Genomic DNA, 20,605 nt, shown 5'->3' with positions numbered 1-20,605 from the left:
ATCACAATAAATATACAGAATATGCAAAACTACATTTTCTCAGTTAATCTAGTTCCATTTTATGCTTTGCACTGGTCTTTTAGTGGATAATTTAGCCCCCTCCCCCACAAAGTTTAAAGCAGTGGTAAAATCAAATTCTAAAGATTCATACAAATTCGCAAACAAATAAATAAATAAACCACTCACTTGTTTTTCCTCCCTAGGTACGTCTCTGAACCGTTCTGCTGCTGTTTGTACCAAATCTGTCTCACCTAGGTCGGGATGTTCTTCTTCCAGCTCTATTCTGTTTTTCTCCAGCCACAAGTCGAACGCTGATGGTGTACTATACAACAAGATTTCAGAATTAACACATGCCATTCCTTATCAGCAAGAGAAACATAATTTTTCTAGCCATGCTTCATATCGAAACCATATTTAACATTACCAATGTTTTATGCAATTATATCCATAGCATGTTTTCATTTATCTGATAAAACCCCTTGAACTGTAGACGATTGAAATGAACTTTCCAGTAAAACATTTGACAATTTTTATCTGGAGGATAAGATCATAGTTTGATGTATAATTCATTTATTTAGGGAACTGACTTTACAGTAACTTTAAAAAAATGTTACCTAAAGGCTTTTAATCTTATTTTTATCTGATGTTATCTTTCTATTGTTTTTTTTTTCTTTCCATTTTCATACATTGCTTGTTTAAACTGAAAAAAATATTGTAACATTCACAACCTTTGAACACAAGACTTGCCTACTTTTTACAACTATATAGGGATTGGATTTCGTTTTTATGTTAACCATGCTTGTATGGAGCAATTCCTCTAAGAATATATTCTATGGGGCGCATTAGCGCCCCATATTGAATATATTCTTAGAGGAATTGCTCCATACAAGCATGGTTAACATAAAAACGAAATCCAATCCCTATATTTACACTCACACGACTTTTTATTTATATTTTATGCAATAAAATCGTCATTTGAAAGTGACGTAATTATTCAATAAAAGTCGGTCAAAAGTGGGAGGAGCTTACTCAATTGAACAGCGAATGATGACGCTTCACGTAAGGTAGAATTATTCATCCGCGACGACAAAAAAGTTCAATATTTTAGTGTAAAATAAACATGACAAACAAAGTAAATTTCAGAGATAATTTTATTTAATCAGATCAGAACTTTAAATATATATTCAATTTTGCTAAAAGTTAATATATAGCGTAATAACATAAAGAATTTGTACACGGCCACATGTGCGAACTCGGTGACCGTTATTGTGCAGCGAGACGAAGCTGACGCACGCTTACACACTTTAGTTTGCCGAAGTTGTTAAAACACCGATTTTCAAGTAGCTCAATGTGTTTGAGATGTCGTCTGACTTGGACGATATTACATCCTTGGGAGCCATGTGATTATATTATCTACGCTTAGATCCATAGCGCCATCGATAGATGAAACACATTCACTTGTGTTCGATGGATACAATATATTTGTGGTGACGCGGAACTGTCAACAAGTGGATTATTAGCGGTGCATGTTTTATAATACACATGATTAAATACTCAAAGAACAAAGACAAGAGGATATATTTATAACTGACCTCTATCAGAGGGTCTCACACCCGTCCAACCCAAAGGCTCGATCGTAGGACGAACATAGGCACAGAGGTAATGTTTACATTTGACACCCATCATTTTTAACAAAAATGAAAGCACGTCGCCCCGGTCGGGATATTTTTCCGTTTCTTTATACAATTGTTAATTGAAAAATTTTTTTGAATCATATATAAATATAAAACATGTATATATTGTTTACATTTTTCCAAAATTCTATGAAAAACAACAATATTCACGTAATGTTGCGTCAAAATGTAAACAAAGCCATGTGTTTCTTTTTTTAAAAAAAGAGTCCTTTTACGTTGCACAAAACATTTCCCTACGCAAGTTCAAAGTTCAATGTTACCATGCAGTTATGGTAAACAAAATCGGCTAGTATTAGCGTATAGTGACCAAGCCTAGCAAGTGTAAATATATGTTAATATATGTTATATACCATTATATTGCTGTCTTTCAACCTCAAAGTTTGGTCTAAAATGAACCTAGCGGTTGATGGACTTTACTTAACAAACAAACAAATTTTTATTGTTATACTGAAGCACCTACGATACAAAATGTGTCTGTGGTCATCCCTCATACAGGTACATAAATCATATGTATCCTAAACCAAGGCATTAAGTCAATCAAACGTATATCAAAAGAAAACAATATAAAGTAAAATCTTCAAAAATTATTCGTTGAACTTAAATTTAATTGAAGCACCTACGATACAAAATGTGTCTGTGGTCATCCCTCATACAGGTACATAAATCATATGTATCCTAAACCAAGGCATTAAGTCAATCAAGCGTATATCAAAAGAAAACAATATAAAGTAAAATCTTCAAAAATTATTCGTTGAACTTAAATTTAATTGTTACTTTTTTTTTTTATTATATTTTTTAATTTCTTACCTCTGTGGAGGGACAGGAGTATCACCAGTAGTATCTGATTTTGTTGTTTCTGTTTTTGCTGAATCTGTTTTAGGCTTTGAGGCAAACAAGTTCCCCTGTGTAGACTGCAATAACAAGGTAACTGCAGGTCAAATCATCATACATTTGTTACTGAATTCTAGTTTAAAATTAGAGATTCATTATCAATTGATAAGTCCAAACCGTACTATCACGACATCAAAGGAAATATGGTAATAACCAAGGTGTTCAAATATATTTAAACTTTAAATTCCAGTGGGACCTCAAGTTTGAGGTGGATTTGAAAGCTGAGATAGAACTTAAAAGTGTGAGGCTACAAAGTTTGAATGTTAGGTCAAAGTCATTTACCATCACTTTCATCAAACTTTCAAAATGTACACTGACTAATAACACATTGTCAAATACCATCCATACCTTTTTGGGTTTGACAAGTATCTTTCCTGGCTTGCCGATAACAATGGGGTCAACTGCTTTACTTTTGTCCGGTTTCTTTCGGTTCATACTGTCAAACACCTGTGTGCCCTTTGCACCTCCTGTAGGTATGGACTTCTGTGATCCTTGGGACATCTGTATAGACATTATTAAGAGGTTCGTAACCAGCTATTATAAATTAATCATCAGACACTAGAGTATATATGTTGTGATAAGTCTGTCAGTTGTACTATTGTATTACACACTGTCTGAAATCCCTACAATCTAGATTTAGTGTTAATACATTGATTGGCAATGAAACTGATCTACACATAAAAAAGGTGAGCTGTATCATATTCCTTTCAACGTAAATATAATAATCAACCAATGATATTGGAGTATATTTTAAAATAGTCCTACATTGTTGACTTCAGATTTCAAAAATTAGAAGAACCTTAATCAGTCTAGTTCCAAAATAATGTCCTGAATGAATACCAAGTATGTTTGATGCAAAATGAAATATGAAATAGGAGACTATCACAAGAACTTCAATATCTATGTTATGCTGAAAGGAACAATTTGATACAAATTAAAAATTTCTTGAGTGATTGAACCTACATATCCTTTGGACGTCTGTAACATATTTATGGGTAATTATTCATTTGCCCCATTTCATGCACCCTTCTAGAGCCCCACTGAGACCGTTGAAAACTAAATACTAGTTTTTTGAAAAGAAGATGTTCATCCCTATATAGCATGTCAATATTGTTTCGGTCATTGCATTAGTGACGTCACAAATCACCTTTGAACATGCCCAAATAAGTCAAAAATTGAGGTCTGAAATCCGGATTTTAGTGTGTGCCCAGAAACCTGTCGTTGTGAGCTTAATTATCAAGATACATGCAAATGGTCTTAAACTATAGAAGAGATATCAAAGTAGGAGAAAATAGAGAGAAAGGGGAAAGGAAGGGGAAAATAGCACCGATTTTAAAAAAAACAAACAAAAAAACAAGTCCCACGCGCAGGTTTCTGCCTCCCATGACCCGTGCGTGGTGACCTCTAGGGGACTTCCGGTGACTGTTTTTGCTTGCTTGTAGTATGTACTGTTTGTTATCATCGTGAAAATGGCATCAAACCGAAATCTAGATGCAAACTGCTTTCATAGATGGCATTTGTTATAACCTACTATCAAAATTTAGTCAAGATCATATCCTGCCGGCCGTCGAAAGGATATACTTCTATATTGCATGAGTTTGCTTACCTTGAAAGGGTTAGATGACCTTGCTGATGAAATAAATTGAGGTCGAGTTGGTTTCTCTGATTTTGATTTTAGATTTAACATAGGCCCTAGGAAAAGAAAACAAAAGAATGTAAAATTTCAGATAGAACTATATACTATATTGAATTCAAGGTAAAATGCAAATGACTCAATCAAAAGTTTGTCATATCAGCTCCTCAAAATTGTACCGGAATCAGAGTGTTGAGATATGACTGTCAGCCTCAAGGTTTAGTGACCCCAGTTATCATGCATAATATATGTAATTTTAAACTATGTTTATGAAGATTGATATACTTTGCCATATATTACCTGAAATTTATTTGACATTATTGGAAGCTTTTTTAAAGATATCATTGGAATTGTGACCATGGCTCATGATATCCCTATCAACTTGCCAGATTCAGTGTAATGATACTAAGAGCTGTGTACCTGATGGTCTTTCCTCCTCTCCCTCATCCTCATCCATGTTGATTTCCTCCTCCCCCTCGTCCATCACCTCTTCATCCTGTACCTGATGACTTGATCGTCCTCCCATGTGGCCATTTCTACCAGCCCATGCCGTCGCTGGATTATAACTGAAAACATGATGTTATAAATAATTGAACTTGCTAATGAAAAAGGAAAAACTGTCTTTGGCTGAATACTTAAAGCTGATATAAGAAATGTAAGGGATTGTGATGTAGTAACAATACAAAATTTGAATTTATCAAAAACAGCTGATAATCTATCAAAATACTTATTTTACTTATCATATTCCATTCAAATTTTGTCAAGTATAAGGTAGATAAAATGAGCACAAATATTTGAAAACCATTGTGTGAGAATCGAGAACAAACCAGTAAATCACTACCTAGGTTCTGGGAACTCGTCCTCCACCTGCTCTTCCTCCTCCTTCTGTTGAGCCAGCTCACTGACACGCTCGGCCAGATGCATGTGTTTGATACGACTGGCATACTTTATAGCTAATTGTAGTGTGTGTTGTTCTGGCATCATCTCACAAACCTCCAGGGCTCGGAATTCACGATCAGATCGAGCGGACAACTGAAATGGGGGAAAAAAGTTTTAAAAGCCATATATCTTGGTGTATTTTAAAACTGCAATTGCAATATCATGTTTTCAATAATAAAATTTTTTAACACAAAAATAAGTATGTTAAGTTGCCAGGCTTTACAGCTGTCCTTGTAACAATTGAGTATATTTTGTGTACAGATAATAATAGATAATTATATTTCATGCTATAAACATTGAGTATTCACTAATGACCAAAGAGAAACTATAAAACATACAGCAAATAGTTTCATTAGGGCCTCTTGAGCAGGTTTCAGATTGTCGCCTTTGGTTGAGGGGTCAAACTCAAACCCCTGAGCCATCCACTGGTCAAAGTGTTGACCAAACAGTCGAGTTCTCCACAGGGTTTCCTACAAATAGATTCAATCTTCTACTTTCTAAATATCTTTCATTCTTATTTCAACAGGCATATAAAATATCTATTGAAAAATAAAAAGAAACAAGGGATCCCAGAGGGATCTTGACCCCACCATTGATAGATCTTTATCAGTCAAAAGAAAGATGGATTTTTTTCTCTACTATTCACTTTCCTGTTATCTTTACTTTTCCATTAAAACATTTGATAACCTATGGACTTCACACATAAATACTTAATTTCCATGAAAATTTGAGATGGATATACCTACAGAATCAATAATGAGAAAAATCCCTTCAGTACTTTCTAAGAATCAAGAGTAACAAACTTCATTGTTAAAATCCAAGAGAGCTGCCTGTCATCTTCCCTATGATATTAAGTATCATACCTCGTACTGGCTCTTCTCCGTGTTCATCTCGCATAATGGGACTTGGAAGGGGAGTATAGACACGGCTGGACGGGGCAGGACAGGAGGGTACCGCGACCCCTTACAAGGGATACATCGTAACTGCTGGGGGTTCTCATTCACACCCACAACCCAGTAGTGGTCAGATTTCCCTTTCGCCTGGAAGGAATAATATTAATGATGACAAGAGGCCCATGAGCCTTAACGGTCACATGAGTTAGTATTTATAATGAAAGAAATAATGAAACAAATTAAAGACATATAAACACTATATGCTGGGCCTTGACGTTGGTCAGTGATTTATGAATTTGACTTTTTAGACTATGAAGAGTGTTTGTTTCCATCAAACCTGTGAACTTAGAGGTATTTTTTGAAATTTTTGACCCTGTTTGGTCCTGCCCCTCTGGTCCCCCAGGGGGTCATCGAGGACGGATATGGATGTTAAAATGCTATATCTTACGCTAATAATTCTAATCAAGTTTGACTAATTTCCTATGAAAATTGGGCAAATAATGTTCACAAATATGTTTTCCTATATAAACTAAAGTAAACTTGACCCCTCCCCAGGGGGTAACGTGAGACCCCAAGGTCATATAATTCACAATTTTTATAAAACACCTGAAGACCTTTCCATCTATAATTATTTGATTCTACTATTTCAAGAATTTAAGAAGTTTTTTGAAGTTTTAGCCTATTTGATCCCTTTTTAGCCCTGCCCCTCTGCCCCCAGGGGGTAGGCCAGGACCAATGTGGATATGATATTAAAATGCTATCTCAGGCTAATAATTCTAACCCAGTTTGACTCATTTCCTATGAAAATTGAGCAAAAAATGCTCATTAATGTGTTTTTCCTATATAAACTATAGTAATCTTGACCCCCTCCCCAAGGGGAAACATGAGACCCCAGGGTCATATAATTCACAATTTTTGTAAAGGACCTTAAGACCTTTCTATTTATGAAAAGTATTTGATTCTACCATTTCCAGAATTTCAGAAGAAGATTTTTGAAGTTTTAGCCTATTTGACCTTTTTTGGCCCCGCCCCTCTGCCCCCAGGGGGTCGGCCTGGACCAATGTGGATATGATATTAAAATGCTATCTCAGGCTAATAATTCTAACCAAGTTTGACTCATTTCCAATGAAAATTGAGCAAAAAATGCTCATAAATGTGTTTTCCCTATATAAACTATAGTAATCTTGGCCCCCTCCCCAGGGGGAAACATGAGACCCCAGGGGCATATAATTCACAATTTTTGTAAAGGACCTTAAGACCTTTCTATTTATGAAAAGTATTTGATTCTACCATTTCCAGAATTTCAGAAGAAGATTTTTGAAGTTTTAGCCTATTTGACCCCTTTTGACCCCGCCCCTAAGGCCCCTGGGGGTCAGTCATAGAAAATTTGTTAATAGGATTAAATGGCCATCTCATACTGATAATTCTGACAACATTTGACTCATTTTCGATTACAAACGACCAAATAATGCTCAAAAATGTGTTTTCCCAATATAAACTATAGTAAACTTAACCTCCTCCCCAGGGGGAAACTAGAGACCCCAGGGTCATATAATTCACAATTTTTGTAAAGGACCTTAAGACCTTTCTATCTATGAAGAGCATTTGATTCTACCACATCTGTGAGTAGAGAAGAAGATTTTTGAAATTTTAGTCAATTTTACCCCTTTTGGCCCCTCCCACAGCCCCCTGGGGGGTGGGGACCATATAATTTACAATTTTGATTGGCCTTATGCCTTAGAAGGTTTGTGAAAAATTTCATTAAAATTGCTTCAGCAGTTTTGGAGAAGAAGTCAAAATGTAAATTGTTTACGGACATACAACGCACGACGGATGACGCACGACGGACGACAACGGACAAAAGGCGATTAGAATAGGTCACTTGAGACTTCCTCTCAGGTGACCTGAAAATGAAAACTGACATCATGTACATAAGAACACATAATAATATAAATATCAGCCATCATCTATCATAACTTTGTCACTAATGGGATTAATTTTTGTTGTTTCTTCTAAACAAACATATATATAATACACATTACACACATTAGAAATACATACATGTGACTTGGTGTTGGCCACTTGTATCCAGCTTGGACCAAATTTCCGATTTAACATCCTGACAATGCCTGATGATTCCATATAGAATGGTGTCCCTTCAGCTGAAAAACTGGAAAGAGAACGGATTAATTATGTTAATCCTTATGGAACTATGCAGTTAGAAATAATGTGCATTGAGTCAAAACAAATGACATTTTACAACACACAAAAAATCACATAAAACGCTGTACATGTAGTATATGTAGTTCTTTTCTTTTCGGTAAGTTGAACGTCTTATTAACAATATAAGGTCATTTAAGAACATGCCTGTTTTAGTACCAGCAATTGATACCTAGCAACTGTCCCACATAGGATTCAAACTCACAACCCAGAGGTGGAGGCTTTTGGTATAAATATATCTGGACATCTTAACCACTCAGCACTGTCACCCCAATGATATAGAACTATATCTGTCTGTATATTAGATAAAGACAATCAAGAATTTTTACCCAGTCCATGCTAATGCTGTCTTTGGGGAGAGAGGCAGGGGCTGTCCTGCTATGACAGTGCTTTGTTTCCCTTCCACATACATCAGTGTTACACCGAGACACTGGTCTCCGGGAATGGCTGTAAATACAACGCAATATCAGAGGTTCAGGATGTTATCGCATTAAAGTAAATTAATATGCTACAATAGATATGTCAAAATATTTTACAAAACACAAATAAAACTTTCGGATACCAGGCCAGACTTAAAAATAATGTTGGTTTGCCCTTTTCCGACCTGGAATTTTCAGAATGGGTTGGTAGGTAGGAAAATTATTTTATTTTATTTTGCAAAACTCAAACTTATATAGCTTATTCATACATATAGTATATTGCTTTAATGTATATACATATGCACCCACTGATCTATAATCACCCTCTGATCTTTAATCACCCTCTGCTGTGTCCTAGTTGGCTTTAATTCGTAATACAACTGCATGGTGAATGTAAATTGTGCTTAAAGCGTATAGATCTGACATAAACAGCTGTCACTCACACTACACATGATGTGTCAATACAAGTACAAGACGTATAAGAAAAATAATCAAACATAGGCGTTTTGTCTGGGCAGGGTTAGCATTGAACGTCTTTACCCTCCGGAAAGAGTCTTTAAATATTTTCTGGACCATCGTACATCAACCGAATTTCAAAACAAAACAAGAGGCCCAGAGGGCCTGTATCGCTCACCTGGTTTTGTTATTTTTTGGGTTTTTTTTTGTAATTATCACAAAGACTCTTACAATTAGAAAAATTAGTAAAATTAGGCCATTCCAATTTGATTTCTTGTTCTTCGGATTTCGGGATTCTAAAATAGCAGCGAGCTTTTTTAAGCGGAAAAAATTGGAGCGAAAAATTGCGAATATTTTTCACAATATTTTTTTATTAGACTTTTATGTTTATTTCTTGAAATAACAATTACTAGTAATAACCGAGTTTTTATGTTAAAATTTGAGTTTTGCTGTTTTCTTCAGTGTTTTCAACAACATTCATAACTGTTTCAAAGATGTAAAAACAAGGAAGTCTAATGTTAAGGTATTTGTGCAGCTATTGAACATATGCTATTACACATGTATTTCAATTTTAAAACAAATCTTTACAATTTTAACATTAAATAGCAATGCTTAAAAGGAAATAGTCAAGAAAGTTTAACTTCTTGTCAATAATTTCAATAATTAATTTGCTGTTGACAGAGCTATCAGCAAAAACCAACAAACTAATAGAAATAATCAGGGATTAGCATTAATGGAAAATATTTTAAACCAATATAACCTCACCTGACATGTACATTCTTTCTTAGTTGTCACATAATATTGTATGGAACTGACTATTTTTGTTTAGCAAGTTTCTAACTTAGCTGCTCATACTTTGAATGAGATAATGCATATGTTTATAAATGTATAACTACAACAGTATAAACAACAACATAATTCATTTTAATCACATTAATTCATTGTCTCTAAAAAGTATATTTGTATAAAAAATATATGGACAGTACGGCTCAAAAGTTTCACATGTATATCAGCATTCATATCATAAAAGAAATATTCTAAATTTATTATTTATGATTTTCTCATGAAACGTTTTGAGTAAATCAAACGCAAACATTCATATAACCTATCAACACAAAAATGAAGGCAAATGTATGTTATATTGTCGTAGAAAGTAACACTAAAGTAACACTTAGTTTGGATCTCAGTAAAATGTGTAATTTACTACCGATGTTAATTTGACCGAATAAACAAATCATTTTTACAATTCTGAATCCCCACCATTTAAAGATACTACAATTGCATTATGAATGCTATTCCATGCTTAGTTTCAGAGAAGTCGTTTATATGGAAATAGCCAAATTGACCCCTTTTGACCCTGTCCCTCAGGCCCCCAGGGGGTCAGCCCCATCATTTGTACAATTTTGAATCCCTACTCTATAAGGATGCTACCATTGCATTTTGGGTGCTATCCCATGCTTAGTTTCAGAGAAGAAGTCGTTTAAATGGAAATAGCCAAATTGACCCCTTTTGGCCCCGCCCCTCAGGCCCCTGGGGGGTCAGCCCCATCATTTGTACAATTTTCAGTTAGTAGCCCATGAGGATGCTACCAGTCAAATTTTGTAGAAATCCAACCAGTGGTTATGGAGAAGAAGTCGATTGTTGACGGACGGACGACGGACTACGGACGCCGGACGTCACAGTATGGCATAAGCTCACCTTGGTCCTTCGGACAGGTGAGCTAAAAAAATCCATACGTTCGACGGTGGACTTCTATCTTTGACCCTTGACCCCAATATTCTGACATTCGACCATGTTACATTCGACTACCAAAACGTTTGAAGATCCATGGAATGATTCAACTTTTAATAGTAATTAGTATTTACGACACACCAAAATTTGAATTGATACATAATCTCTTTGCATACACTGCGAGGGGATATAAACAAAAGCTACAATGAAAACAAAAAACAAATGTCTGCAGAGATCAGCTTTTATTTGAATGACATGCAAATTAAATACATTCTGCAGGCTTGGTAATTTAAAACCATTAAACACAGAATGCCACTCAACTCACCTGTTCTGGGCTCATTTTTAGGCTTAGCAGCTTTTGTTCTGATCGAAGTCAGGACGTCAAATGCATTGGTGGCACTGGTACTTGTAGTTGTACTGACATTTAGCGATTCATCATGGAATTTAGTAACTTCGAATGTCACGTATTTAAGGGATTTGTCAAAGTTTAACGCAACGGAAATGGGTTCCTCGATGTGTGGACGAAATGTCTCAGCTGATTTTTTCGATGACAAACACGTGTCTACCGTATCGCTTTTCCCTGGTGGGGACGGACATCGAGATGGATCCAAGTTGAAAATCTCGTCCAACACGTCACCCCATGTGTCATCCTCGTAGAATTCTAGGATCCTATTGCGTAGGATTGAACTTGTTGTATCAGAAGTTTTATTATGATCGATAAATTTCACCGTACAACACAGTGTTACCAGATTTTCATCTGAACTTTTAGATTTTTTCTTTGCGGTCTCTGACATCTTGCCGCGCCATGTGTGGATTCAAATCATTTAGGCGCTTCAAATACTCAATATTATGAAAGCGTATCAAGACCCAGTATTGGAAAATTACTGCGATTGTCAAAATTGATCACGAGGCGAAACAAAAATTTATACCGCGATTCATCAAAGGTTTTCACACGGCACTGGAAAGTACACGTCAATCAAAAAAATTCACTAGAATATTTCAATAAAAATTTCTGAGTCGGGCCGATTTTCATGGGTCGGTCGGAGGAGGGCAAACAAACAATATTTTAATTCAGGCCCAATTGTGGAGAACACTTTGCATGCATTTTTCTAGCAGTTCACAACTATTTTTTCATGTTCAGTTTGTTTAGTGTATTGTCCTATAAAAAGTCAGTAATTGAACAATGTGACATGTTTAGAAGGTGGAGGAAAGCCAGAGTACCCTGAGAAAACCCACTGACCAGCAACCAGTGCCTAGCAACTGACCTACATGAACCACAATGCTAAACTTACCCATGGCCCTGTGGTTATTCATTTTGGACCAATGCTAATTACCCATGGCCCTGTGGTGATTCATTTTGAACCAATGCTACTTACCCATGCCCCTGTGGTAATTAATTTTGGACCAATGCTACTTACCAATGGCCCTGTGGTAATTAATTTTGGACCAATGCTACTTACCAATGGCCCTGTGGTAATTAATTTTGGACCAATGCTACCAACCCATGGCCCTGTGGTAATTAGATTTGGACCACAGCTACCAACCCATGGCCCTGTGGTAATCAGTTTTGGACCAATCATACTTACCCATGCCCCTGGAGTGATTAATTTTGGACCAATGTTACTCACCCATGCCTGGGTGATTAATTTTGGACCAATGCTACTCATTATTTGACAATCTCTTACCCATGCCCCTGTGGTAATTAATTTTGGACCAATGCTACTTACCAATGCCCCTGTGGTAATTAATTTTGGACCAATGCTACTTACCCATGGCCCTGTGGTAATTAATTTTGGACCAATGCTACCAACCCATGGCCCTGTGGTAATTAATTTTGGACCAAAGTTACTTACCCATGCCCTTGTTGTAATTAATTTTGGACCAATGCTAATTACCCATGGCCCTGTGGTGATTAATTTTGGACCAATGCTACTAACCCATGCCCCTGTGGTTATTAATTCAGGGCTTTTTCTAGGGTCTCTCGGGGCCCTATTCCCAATGAGATTTAGGCTAGAATTTTCCCAATTTCATAGTTTTTTTACCAATCTGAAAATATTTTAGATTGGCCTAATAATTGTCCCACCACTTTTGGGATTTGCAATCGAACGCACCAAAAAAATGGCGGCCATGACAGGTGAGTCGACTGGCTGAGAATGCAGGTAAACTCACCAAGATATAGACTCAAAACAGCAACCAGGCATGAAAATTGGATTATGAAAGGCAATCACCAATTAATTAACACCAAGCACAATATCCGAAGTCCTGTCAGTAGGTAATTTGGCACATGGACCACTTTCAGTTTGGTATGGTTAGCGTGTTGTGTCAGTACTGTGATGAGTGACAGCTTAGTGTTGAGATTTCGTCTGCTATTTAATAGGTCTGACAAATATAAGTTGTAAATTAAACATTTTGTTTGAATCCATACTTAGTGTAATATATTTCATTTTCAAACTTCTTTTATAATATGCAGAGTGTATTTGCGATAATTGGTGCGATGATCAGTTACTTTTGTGTTTTATTTAGGGCAGAATACTTTTCTATTTAAAAACGTTTTATTAACATCATGCAGTTTAAATTACATATTAAAGATAAATTTTGTATTCTCTCCTACTGAACATTGGCTTAATGAATCTTTATTTCCCTTTACCGGTATCTATTTTGAATGGAAAGACAATGAAGAATTAATAAGATTATTTTCAGTGGGAGCACCTAGATAAATCTAGGTCATATTAGGATCTGTCGTTGAAGACAAATTAAAGAGATAAAATGGTCATTTTATTGCCTTTTGACAAAAGAACATTTATGTCGATATGCTGATGAATTTTCCCAAATTCACACAGGGGCCTTTTCCCAATTTACCTAGAAAAAGCCCTGTAATTTTGGACCAATGTTACTTACCCATGCCCCTGTGGTACACAAGCATCAACTGATTTGTGTGACCAGCCATACACACAACAGGCCCTGGTATGGTAAATATTTCCCTCTGAATGCCGCCCAGACTGAACAGTCTGATGTTCCTCTTGTCTGTAGCTACAGCAACCCAGTCTTCTCCCAAAGTTATTGCCTATACAACACATACACGTCTTACATCAGTCAATGAAACCACACAAAAAGAACTTCAAGACATCATTTGAATATCTATCATAGCTCCAAAGGCCAGTAAATATATTACTGTTTTAAAGGGCAACTACCTTTTCGAAACGGCTTTTAATTTATATAATTGGAATGTAAAACGAAATTGATAATTCTATAGAGTCACAAAAGTTATTAACTTATCTTTAATACTACACATACCATCACATTCTTAACAATTTATCTAAATGAATTAAATGCTAATTTTTATAATGCAGGTCATTTTATGTTTCCCGCCGTCGTCCTAATTACTGCGCTTCGGTTGATTATCACTGCGCAAGACGGCAAAACAGCTACATGAATCTTCACAGGGAAATCCTGCATTTGGTTGGTGTTATAACATCCTCTTAGGCCATTATATACATTTTCGTATATCATTTTTGTTTTTAAGAAACTTTTCATTTTTGTTTTGCAAAGGTGAAACTTTTAATTTTTGTTTCGCAAAGGTAGTGGGTCTTTAACACCTAAGATTTCTCATAAACTGAAAATAAAATATAAGATTAAATATTACTTCACCTGTTTTAGTTTTCTCCATAAATACATTGTGTTCTGAATTACATTCACAATATTTTATTATAAATAGAAACAGGTAATGAAGGAAGACTATGCAAAGCTATACCTCCTCAAACTCTTCCCTCATTTTAGACAGAGTAAAAACTACACAATTAACTGTGGCGAAACTACTAAGATATCATTAATCAAATGCATCCAACGTTTTCCACATCACTAAAAATGTAAACGTTTATATTCTTATTATTAAGAAAAAAATAATTCAAACATTCCCACTATCTATATAATATTAGGAGAATAAGAGATATTCACCATTATTTCTTCGCCCTCAGGCATGGCGGTAGTCCACTCCTTACAGCTGTCCCACGACCCAAAATGCATGCAGGTTAGTTTACTGGGATTGCCGTCCTCACTCTCGGCAGCGAGAATGACAGCCTCGGAGGACATGTCAGCCAGTGTATAGTTACTTGTGTTGCTGATATGCATTGCATGATGTATTGATGTGTTGTGGAACTCTATATCAATGCTGTTCTCTTCCTCTGTGTTGTACTGTTTGATGATTCCAATGGAGTTCCAAACCTGGGAAATAATTGGTTCAAGTAAACGATGAAAATGACTCAATTCAACAATCAATTACCTTTTCACCATTAGCTGCATTTTCTCTAATAAAAATATCCGTGAAACTATCACTATGCTTTATTTTTACACAAAGAAACTTTCGAAAGCCAAAATATTTACATTAACAGAGAATCAACCTCAGATAAAAATTGGAACTTCAACTTTTTACCCAATTGTGTCACAGCAACAAGAATCACATTTTGACCTTATTCCAAACTCATTAGGTTTTAATGTCTGTAAAACATTAACTATCCAATATAAAATTGGGACAGAACAAGACATAATATAATGGGAAGTACAGCCATGGACAACACTCTATCCACCCATGACTGTATTCAATAAAATTACTCTTTACAGTGTAAAAGAACAAGTTATCAGGTAATTGTATTATGACAGATAAGAGGGGATAGCAGTAGGCCAATAGGTTTATACCAATTCATGATCAAGTGACCAATTTTTGATTATTGAGTTGTCATTAGAGAAATGTAATTAAAACAAATAACTGATGATGTTGATCTTCATTTCTTATTTGCCACAAAACCTGTTATAAAATTGTTTATATTTTTTTTAAATGGAGAAGTAGGTAAATTACTAAACATAGACTGGGTATACATACCATGAACCTGCTGGAAAGATGGACAGGCGTACTTCCTGGCTGGAATGGATTCTGGAGCGGTGTAGGCTTGAACCCTTCTACCATCACAGGGGCTGGTGGCAGAACCAGTGGGGCATCAGATATCACACTGGCACTGTCATCCTGGTCCGACTTCTTAGACATGGCATCATCTGATAAAGTAACCAGGAATTCTAGACATGACATCATCTGACAAAGTAATCGAGGATCTTAGACATGACATCATCTGATAGAGTAAACAGGAATTCTAGACATGACATCATCTGATAAAGTAACCAGGAATTCTAGACACGGCATCATCTGACAAAGTAACCGAGGATCTCAGACATGGCATCATCTGATAAAGTAACCCAGGATCTTAGACATGGCATCATCTGATAAAGTAACCGAGGATCTTAGACATGACTTCATCTGATAAAGTAACCGTGGATCTTAGACATGACATCATCTGATAAATTAAGCAAGGATCTTAGACATGACATCATCTGATAAAGTAACCGTGGATCTTAGACATGACATCATCTGATAAAGTAACCGAGGATCTTAGACATGACATCATCTGATAAAGTAACCGAGGATCTTAGACATATGGCATCATCTGATAAAGTAACCAGGAATTTTAGCCATGGCATCATCTGATAAAGTAACTAGAAATTCTAGATATGGCATCATCTGATAAAGTAACCGAGGATCTTAGACATGACATCATCTGATAAAGTAACCGAGGATCTTAGACATGACATCATCTGATAAAGTAACCGAGGATCTTAGACATGACATCATCTGATAAAGTAACCGAGGATCTTAGACATGACATCATCTGATAAAGTAACCGAGGATCTTAGACATGGCATCATCTGATAAAGTAACCAGGAATTTTAGACATGGCATCATCTGATAAAGTAAGCAAGGATCTTAGACATGGCATCATCTGATAAAGTTAACAGGAATTTTAGACATGGCATCATCTGATAATGTAACCAGGAATTTTAGACATGGCATCAACTGATAGTGATCTGATAGTAACAAAGGACCTTATATTAACGATGGAGTCACTAAAAAGTTTGATGACTGGTATCTGGTCATCATTAGTGTTATTTTTACCATCGAGGTCACCTAAAAGTTTGATGACTGGTATCTGGTCATCATTAGTGTTATAGTTACCATCGAGGTCGCCTAAAAGTTTGATGACTGGTATCTGGTCATCATTAGTGTTGTATTTACCATCGAGGTCGCCTAAAAGTTTGATGACTGGTATCTGGTCATCGTCAGTGTTTTATTTACCATCGAGGTCGCCTAAAAGTTTGATGACTGGTATCTGGTCGTCATCAGCGTTATATTTACCATCAAGATTCGCTAAAGATTTTAAGACTGGTATCTGGTCGTCATCAGCATTATATTTACCATCGGGGTCGCCTAAAGGTTTTAAGACTGGTATCTGGTCGTCATCAGCATTATATTTACCATCAAAGTTCCCTAAAGGTTTTAAGACTGGTATCTGGTCGTCATCAGCATTATATTTACCATCGAGGTCGCCTAAAGGTTTAATTACAGGTATCTGGTCGTCATCAGCATTATATTTACCATCGAGGTCGCCTAAAAGTTTGATGACTGGTATCTGGTCGTCATCAGCATATTTACCATCAAGGTCGTCTAAAGGTTTGATGACAGGTATCTGGTCGTCATCAGCGTTATATTTACCATCAAGGTTCCCTAAAGGTTTAAAGACTGGTATCTGGTCATCATCAGCATTATATTTACCATCGAGGTCGCCTAAAGGTTTGATGATTGGTATCTGGTTGTCATCAGTTATATTTACCATCGGGGTCGCCTAAAAGTTTGATGACTGGTATCTGGTCATCGTCAGTGTTACATTTACCATCGAGGTCACTAAAAGGTTTGATGACTGGTATCCGGTCATCGTCAGTGTTATATTTACCATCGAGGTCGCCTTTAAGTTTGATGACTGGTATCTGGTCATCATTAGTGTTATATTTACCATCAGGGTCACCTTAAGGTTTGATGACTGGTATCTGGTCGTCATCAGTGTTATATTTACCATCGAGGTCGCCTAAAGGTTTGATTACTGGTATCTGGTCGTCATCAGTGTTATATTTATCATCGAGGTCACCTAAAGGTTTGATTACTGGTATCTGGTCATTATCAGCATTATATTTCAGTATTATATTTACCATCTAGGTCGCCTAAAGGTTTGATGACTGGTATCTGGTCGTCATCAGCGTGATATTTACCATTGAGGTCGCCTAAAAGTTTGATGACTGGTATCTGGTCATCGTCAGTGTTTTATTTACCATCGAGGTCGCCTAAAGGTTTGATGACTGGTATCTGGTCGTCATCAGCGTTATATTTACCATCAAGATTCCCTAAAGATTTTAAGACTGGTATCTGGTCGTCATCAGCATTATATTTACCATCAAGGTTCCCTAAAGGTTTTAAGACTGGTATCTGGTCGTCATCAGCATTATATTTACCATCGAGGTCGCCTAAAGGTTTAATTACAGGTATCTGGTCGTCATCAGCATTATATTTACCATCGAGGTCGCCTAAAAGTTTGATGACTGGTATCTGGTCGTCATCAGCATATTTACCATCAAGGTTGTCTAAAGGTTTAATGACAGGTATCTGGTCGTCATCAGCGTTATATTTACCATCAAGGTTCCCTAAAGGTTTAAAGACTGGTATCTGGTCGTCATCAGCATTATATTTACCATCGGGGTCGCCTAAAGGTTTGATTACTGGTATCTGGTCGTCATCAGCGTGATATTTACCATTGAGGTCGCCTAAAAGTTTGATGACTGGTATCTGGTCATCGTCAGTGTTTTATTTACCATCGAGGTCGCCTAAAGGTTTGATGACTGGTATCTGGTCGTCATCAGCGTTATATTTACCATCAAGATTCGCTAAAGATTTTAAGACTGGTATCTGGTCGTCATCAGCATTATATTTACCATCGGGGTCGCCTAAAGGTTTTAAGACTGGTATCTGGTCGTCATCAGCATTATATTTACCATCAAGGTTCCCTAAAGGTTTTAAGACTGGTATCTGGTCGTCATCAGCATTATATTTACCATCGAGGTCGCCTAAAGGTTTAATTACAGGTATCTGGTCGTCATCAGCATTATATTTACCATCGAGGTCGCCTAAAAGTTTGATGACTGGTATCTGGTCGTCATCAGCATATTTACCATCAAGGTCGTCTAAAGGTTTGATGACAGGTATCTGGTCGTCATCAGCGTTATATTTACCATCAAGGTTCCCTAAAGGTTTAAAGACTGGTATCTGGTCGTCATCAGCATTATATTTACCATCAAGGTCGCCTAAAGGTTTGATGATTGGTATCTGTTTGTCATCAGAGTTATATTTACCATCGGGGTCGCCTAAAAGTTTGATGACTGGTATCTGGTCATCGTCAGTGTTATATTTACCATCGAGGTCGCCTAAAGGTTTGATGACTGGTATCTGGTCGTCATCAGCGTTATATTTACCATCAAGGTTCCCTAAAGGTTTAAAGACTGGTATCTGGTCGTCATCAGCATTATATTTACCATCGAGGTCACCTAAAGGTTTGATGATTGGTATCTGGTTGTCATCAGAGTTATATTTACCATCGGGGTCGCCTAAAAGTTTGATGACTGGTATCTGGTCATCGTCAGTGTTACATTTACCATCGAGGTCACTAAAAGGTTTGATGACTGGTATCCGGTCATCGTCAGTGTTATATTTACCATCGAGGTCGCCTTTAAGTTTGATGACTGGTATCTGGTCATCATTAGTGTTATATTTACCATCAGGGTCACCTTAAGGTTTGATGACTGGTATCTGGTCATTTCCAGCGTTATATTTACCATCGTGGTCGCCTAAAGGTTTGATGACTGGTATGTGGTCGTCATCAGTGTTATATTTACCATCGAGGTCGCCTAAAGGTTTGATTACTGGTATCTGGTCGTCATCAGTGTTATATTTATCATCGAGGTCACCTAAAGGTTTGATTACTGGTATCTGGTCATTATCAGCATTATATTTCAGTATTATATTTACCATCGAGGTCGCCTAAAGGTTTGATGACTGGTATCTGGTCATTATCAGCATGATATTTACCATTGAGGTCGCCTAAAAGTTTGATGACTGGTATCTGGTCATCGTCAGTGTTTTATTTACCATCGAGGTCGCCTAAAGGTTTGATGACTGGTATCTGGTCGTCATCAGCGTTATATTTACCATCAAGATTCGCTAAAGATTTTAAGACTGGTATCTGGTCGTCATCAGCATTATATTTACCATCGGGGTCGCCTAAAGGTTTTAAGACTGGTATCTGGTCGTCATCAGCATTATATTTACCATCAAGGTTCCCTAAAGGTTTTAAGACTGGTATCTGGTCGTCATCAGCATTATATTTACCATCGAGGTCGCCTAAAGGTTTAATTACAGGTATCTGGTCGTCATCAGCATTATATTTACCATCGAGGTCGCCTAAAAGTTTGATGACTGGTATCTGGTCGTCATCAGCATATTTACCATCAAGGTCGTCTAAAGGTTTGATGACAGGTATCTGGTCGTCATCAGCGTTATATTTACCATCAAGGTTCCCTAAAGGTTTAAAGACTGGTATCTGGTCGTCATCAGCATTATATTTACCATCAAGGTCGCCTAAAGGTTTGATGATTGGTATCTGTTTGTCATCAGAGTTATATTTACCATCGGGGTCGCCTAAAAGTTTGATGACTGGTATCTGGTCATCGTCAGTGTTATATTTACCATCGAGGTCGCCTAAAGGTTTGATGACTGGTATCTGGTCGTCATCAGCGTTATATTTA

General features: G+C 36.7%; 1 protein-coding gene across 1 annotated transcript in view; it reads right to left on the bottom strand.

Annotated features, from left to right (window-relative positions):
* Positions 1-20,605, bottom strand: part of LOC138318801 (WD repeat and HMG-box DNA-binding protein 1-like) — a 37,085-nt gene that overhangs the window by 1,107 nt on the left and 15,373 nt on the right. Inside the window, exons 12-24 of the mRNA XM_069261505.1 lie at positions 15,753-15,922; positions 14,831-15,097; positions 13,775-13,940; positions 8,600-8,717; positions 8,112-8,220; positions 6,021-6,197; positions 5,496-5,627; positions 5,060-5,250; positions 4,639-4,784; positions 4,192-4,277; positions 2,934-3,086; positions 2,502-2,605; positions 187-322 (exon numbers count right to left, since the gene is read on the bottom strand). Of these exons, the coding sequence (XP_069117606.1) occupies positions 187-322; positions 2,502-2,605; positions 2,934-3,086; positions 4,192-4,277; positions 4,639-4,784; positions 5,060-5,250; positions 5,496-5,627; positions 6,021-6,197; positions 8,112-8,220; positions 8,600-8,717; positions 13,775-13,940; positions 14,831-15,097; positions 15,753-15,922 (1,955 nt within the window). The remainder of the gene's footprint in view (positions 1-186; positions 323-2,501; positions 2,606-2,933; positions 3,087-4,191; positions 4,278-4,638; positions 4,785-5,059; positions 5,251-5,495; positions 5,628-6,020; positions 6,198-8,111; positions 8,221-8,599; positions 8,718-13,774; positions 13,941-14,830; positions 15,098-15,752; positions 15,923-20,605) is intronic.

The sequence above is a fragment of the Argopecten irradians genome, chromosome 3 (assembly GCF_041381155.1).
Source record: "Argopecten irradians isolate NY chromosome 3, Ai_NY, whole genome shotgun sequence".
NCBI lineage: Eukaryota > Metazoa > Mollusca > Bivalvia > Pectinida > Pectinidae > Argopecten > Argopecten irradians.
This window is presented reverse-complemented; position numbering and strand designations above follow the sequence as displayed.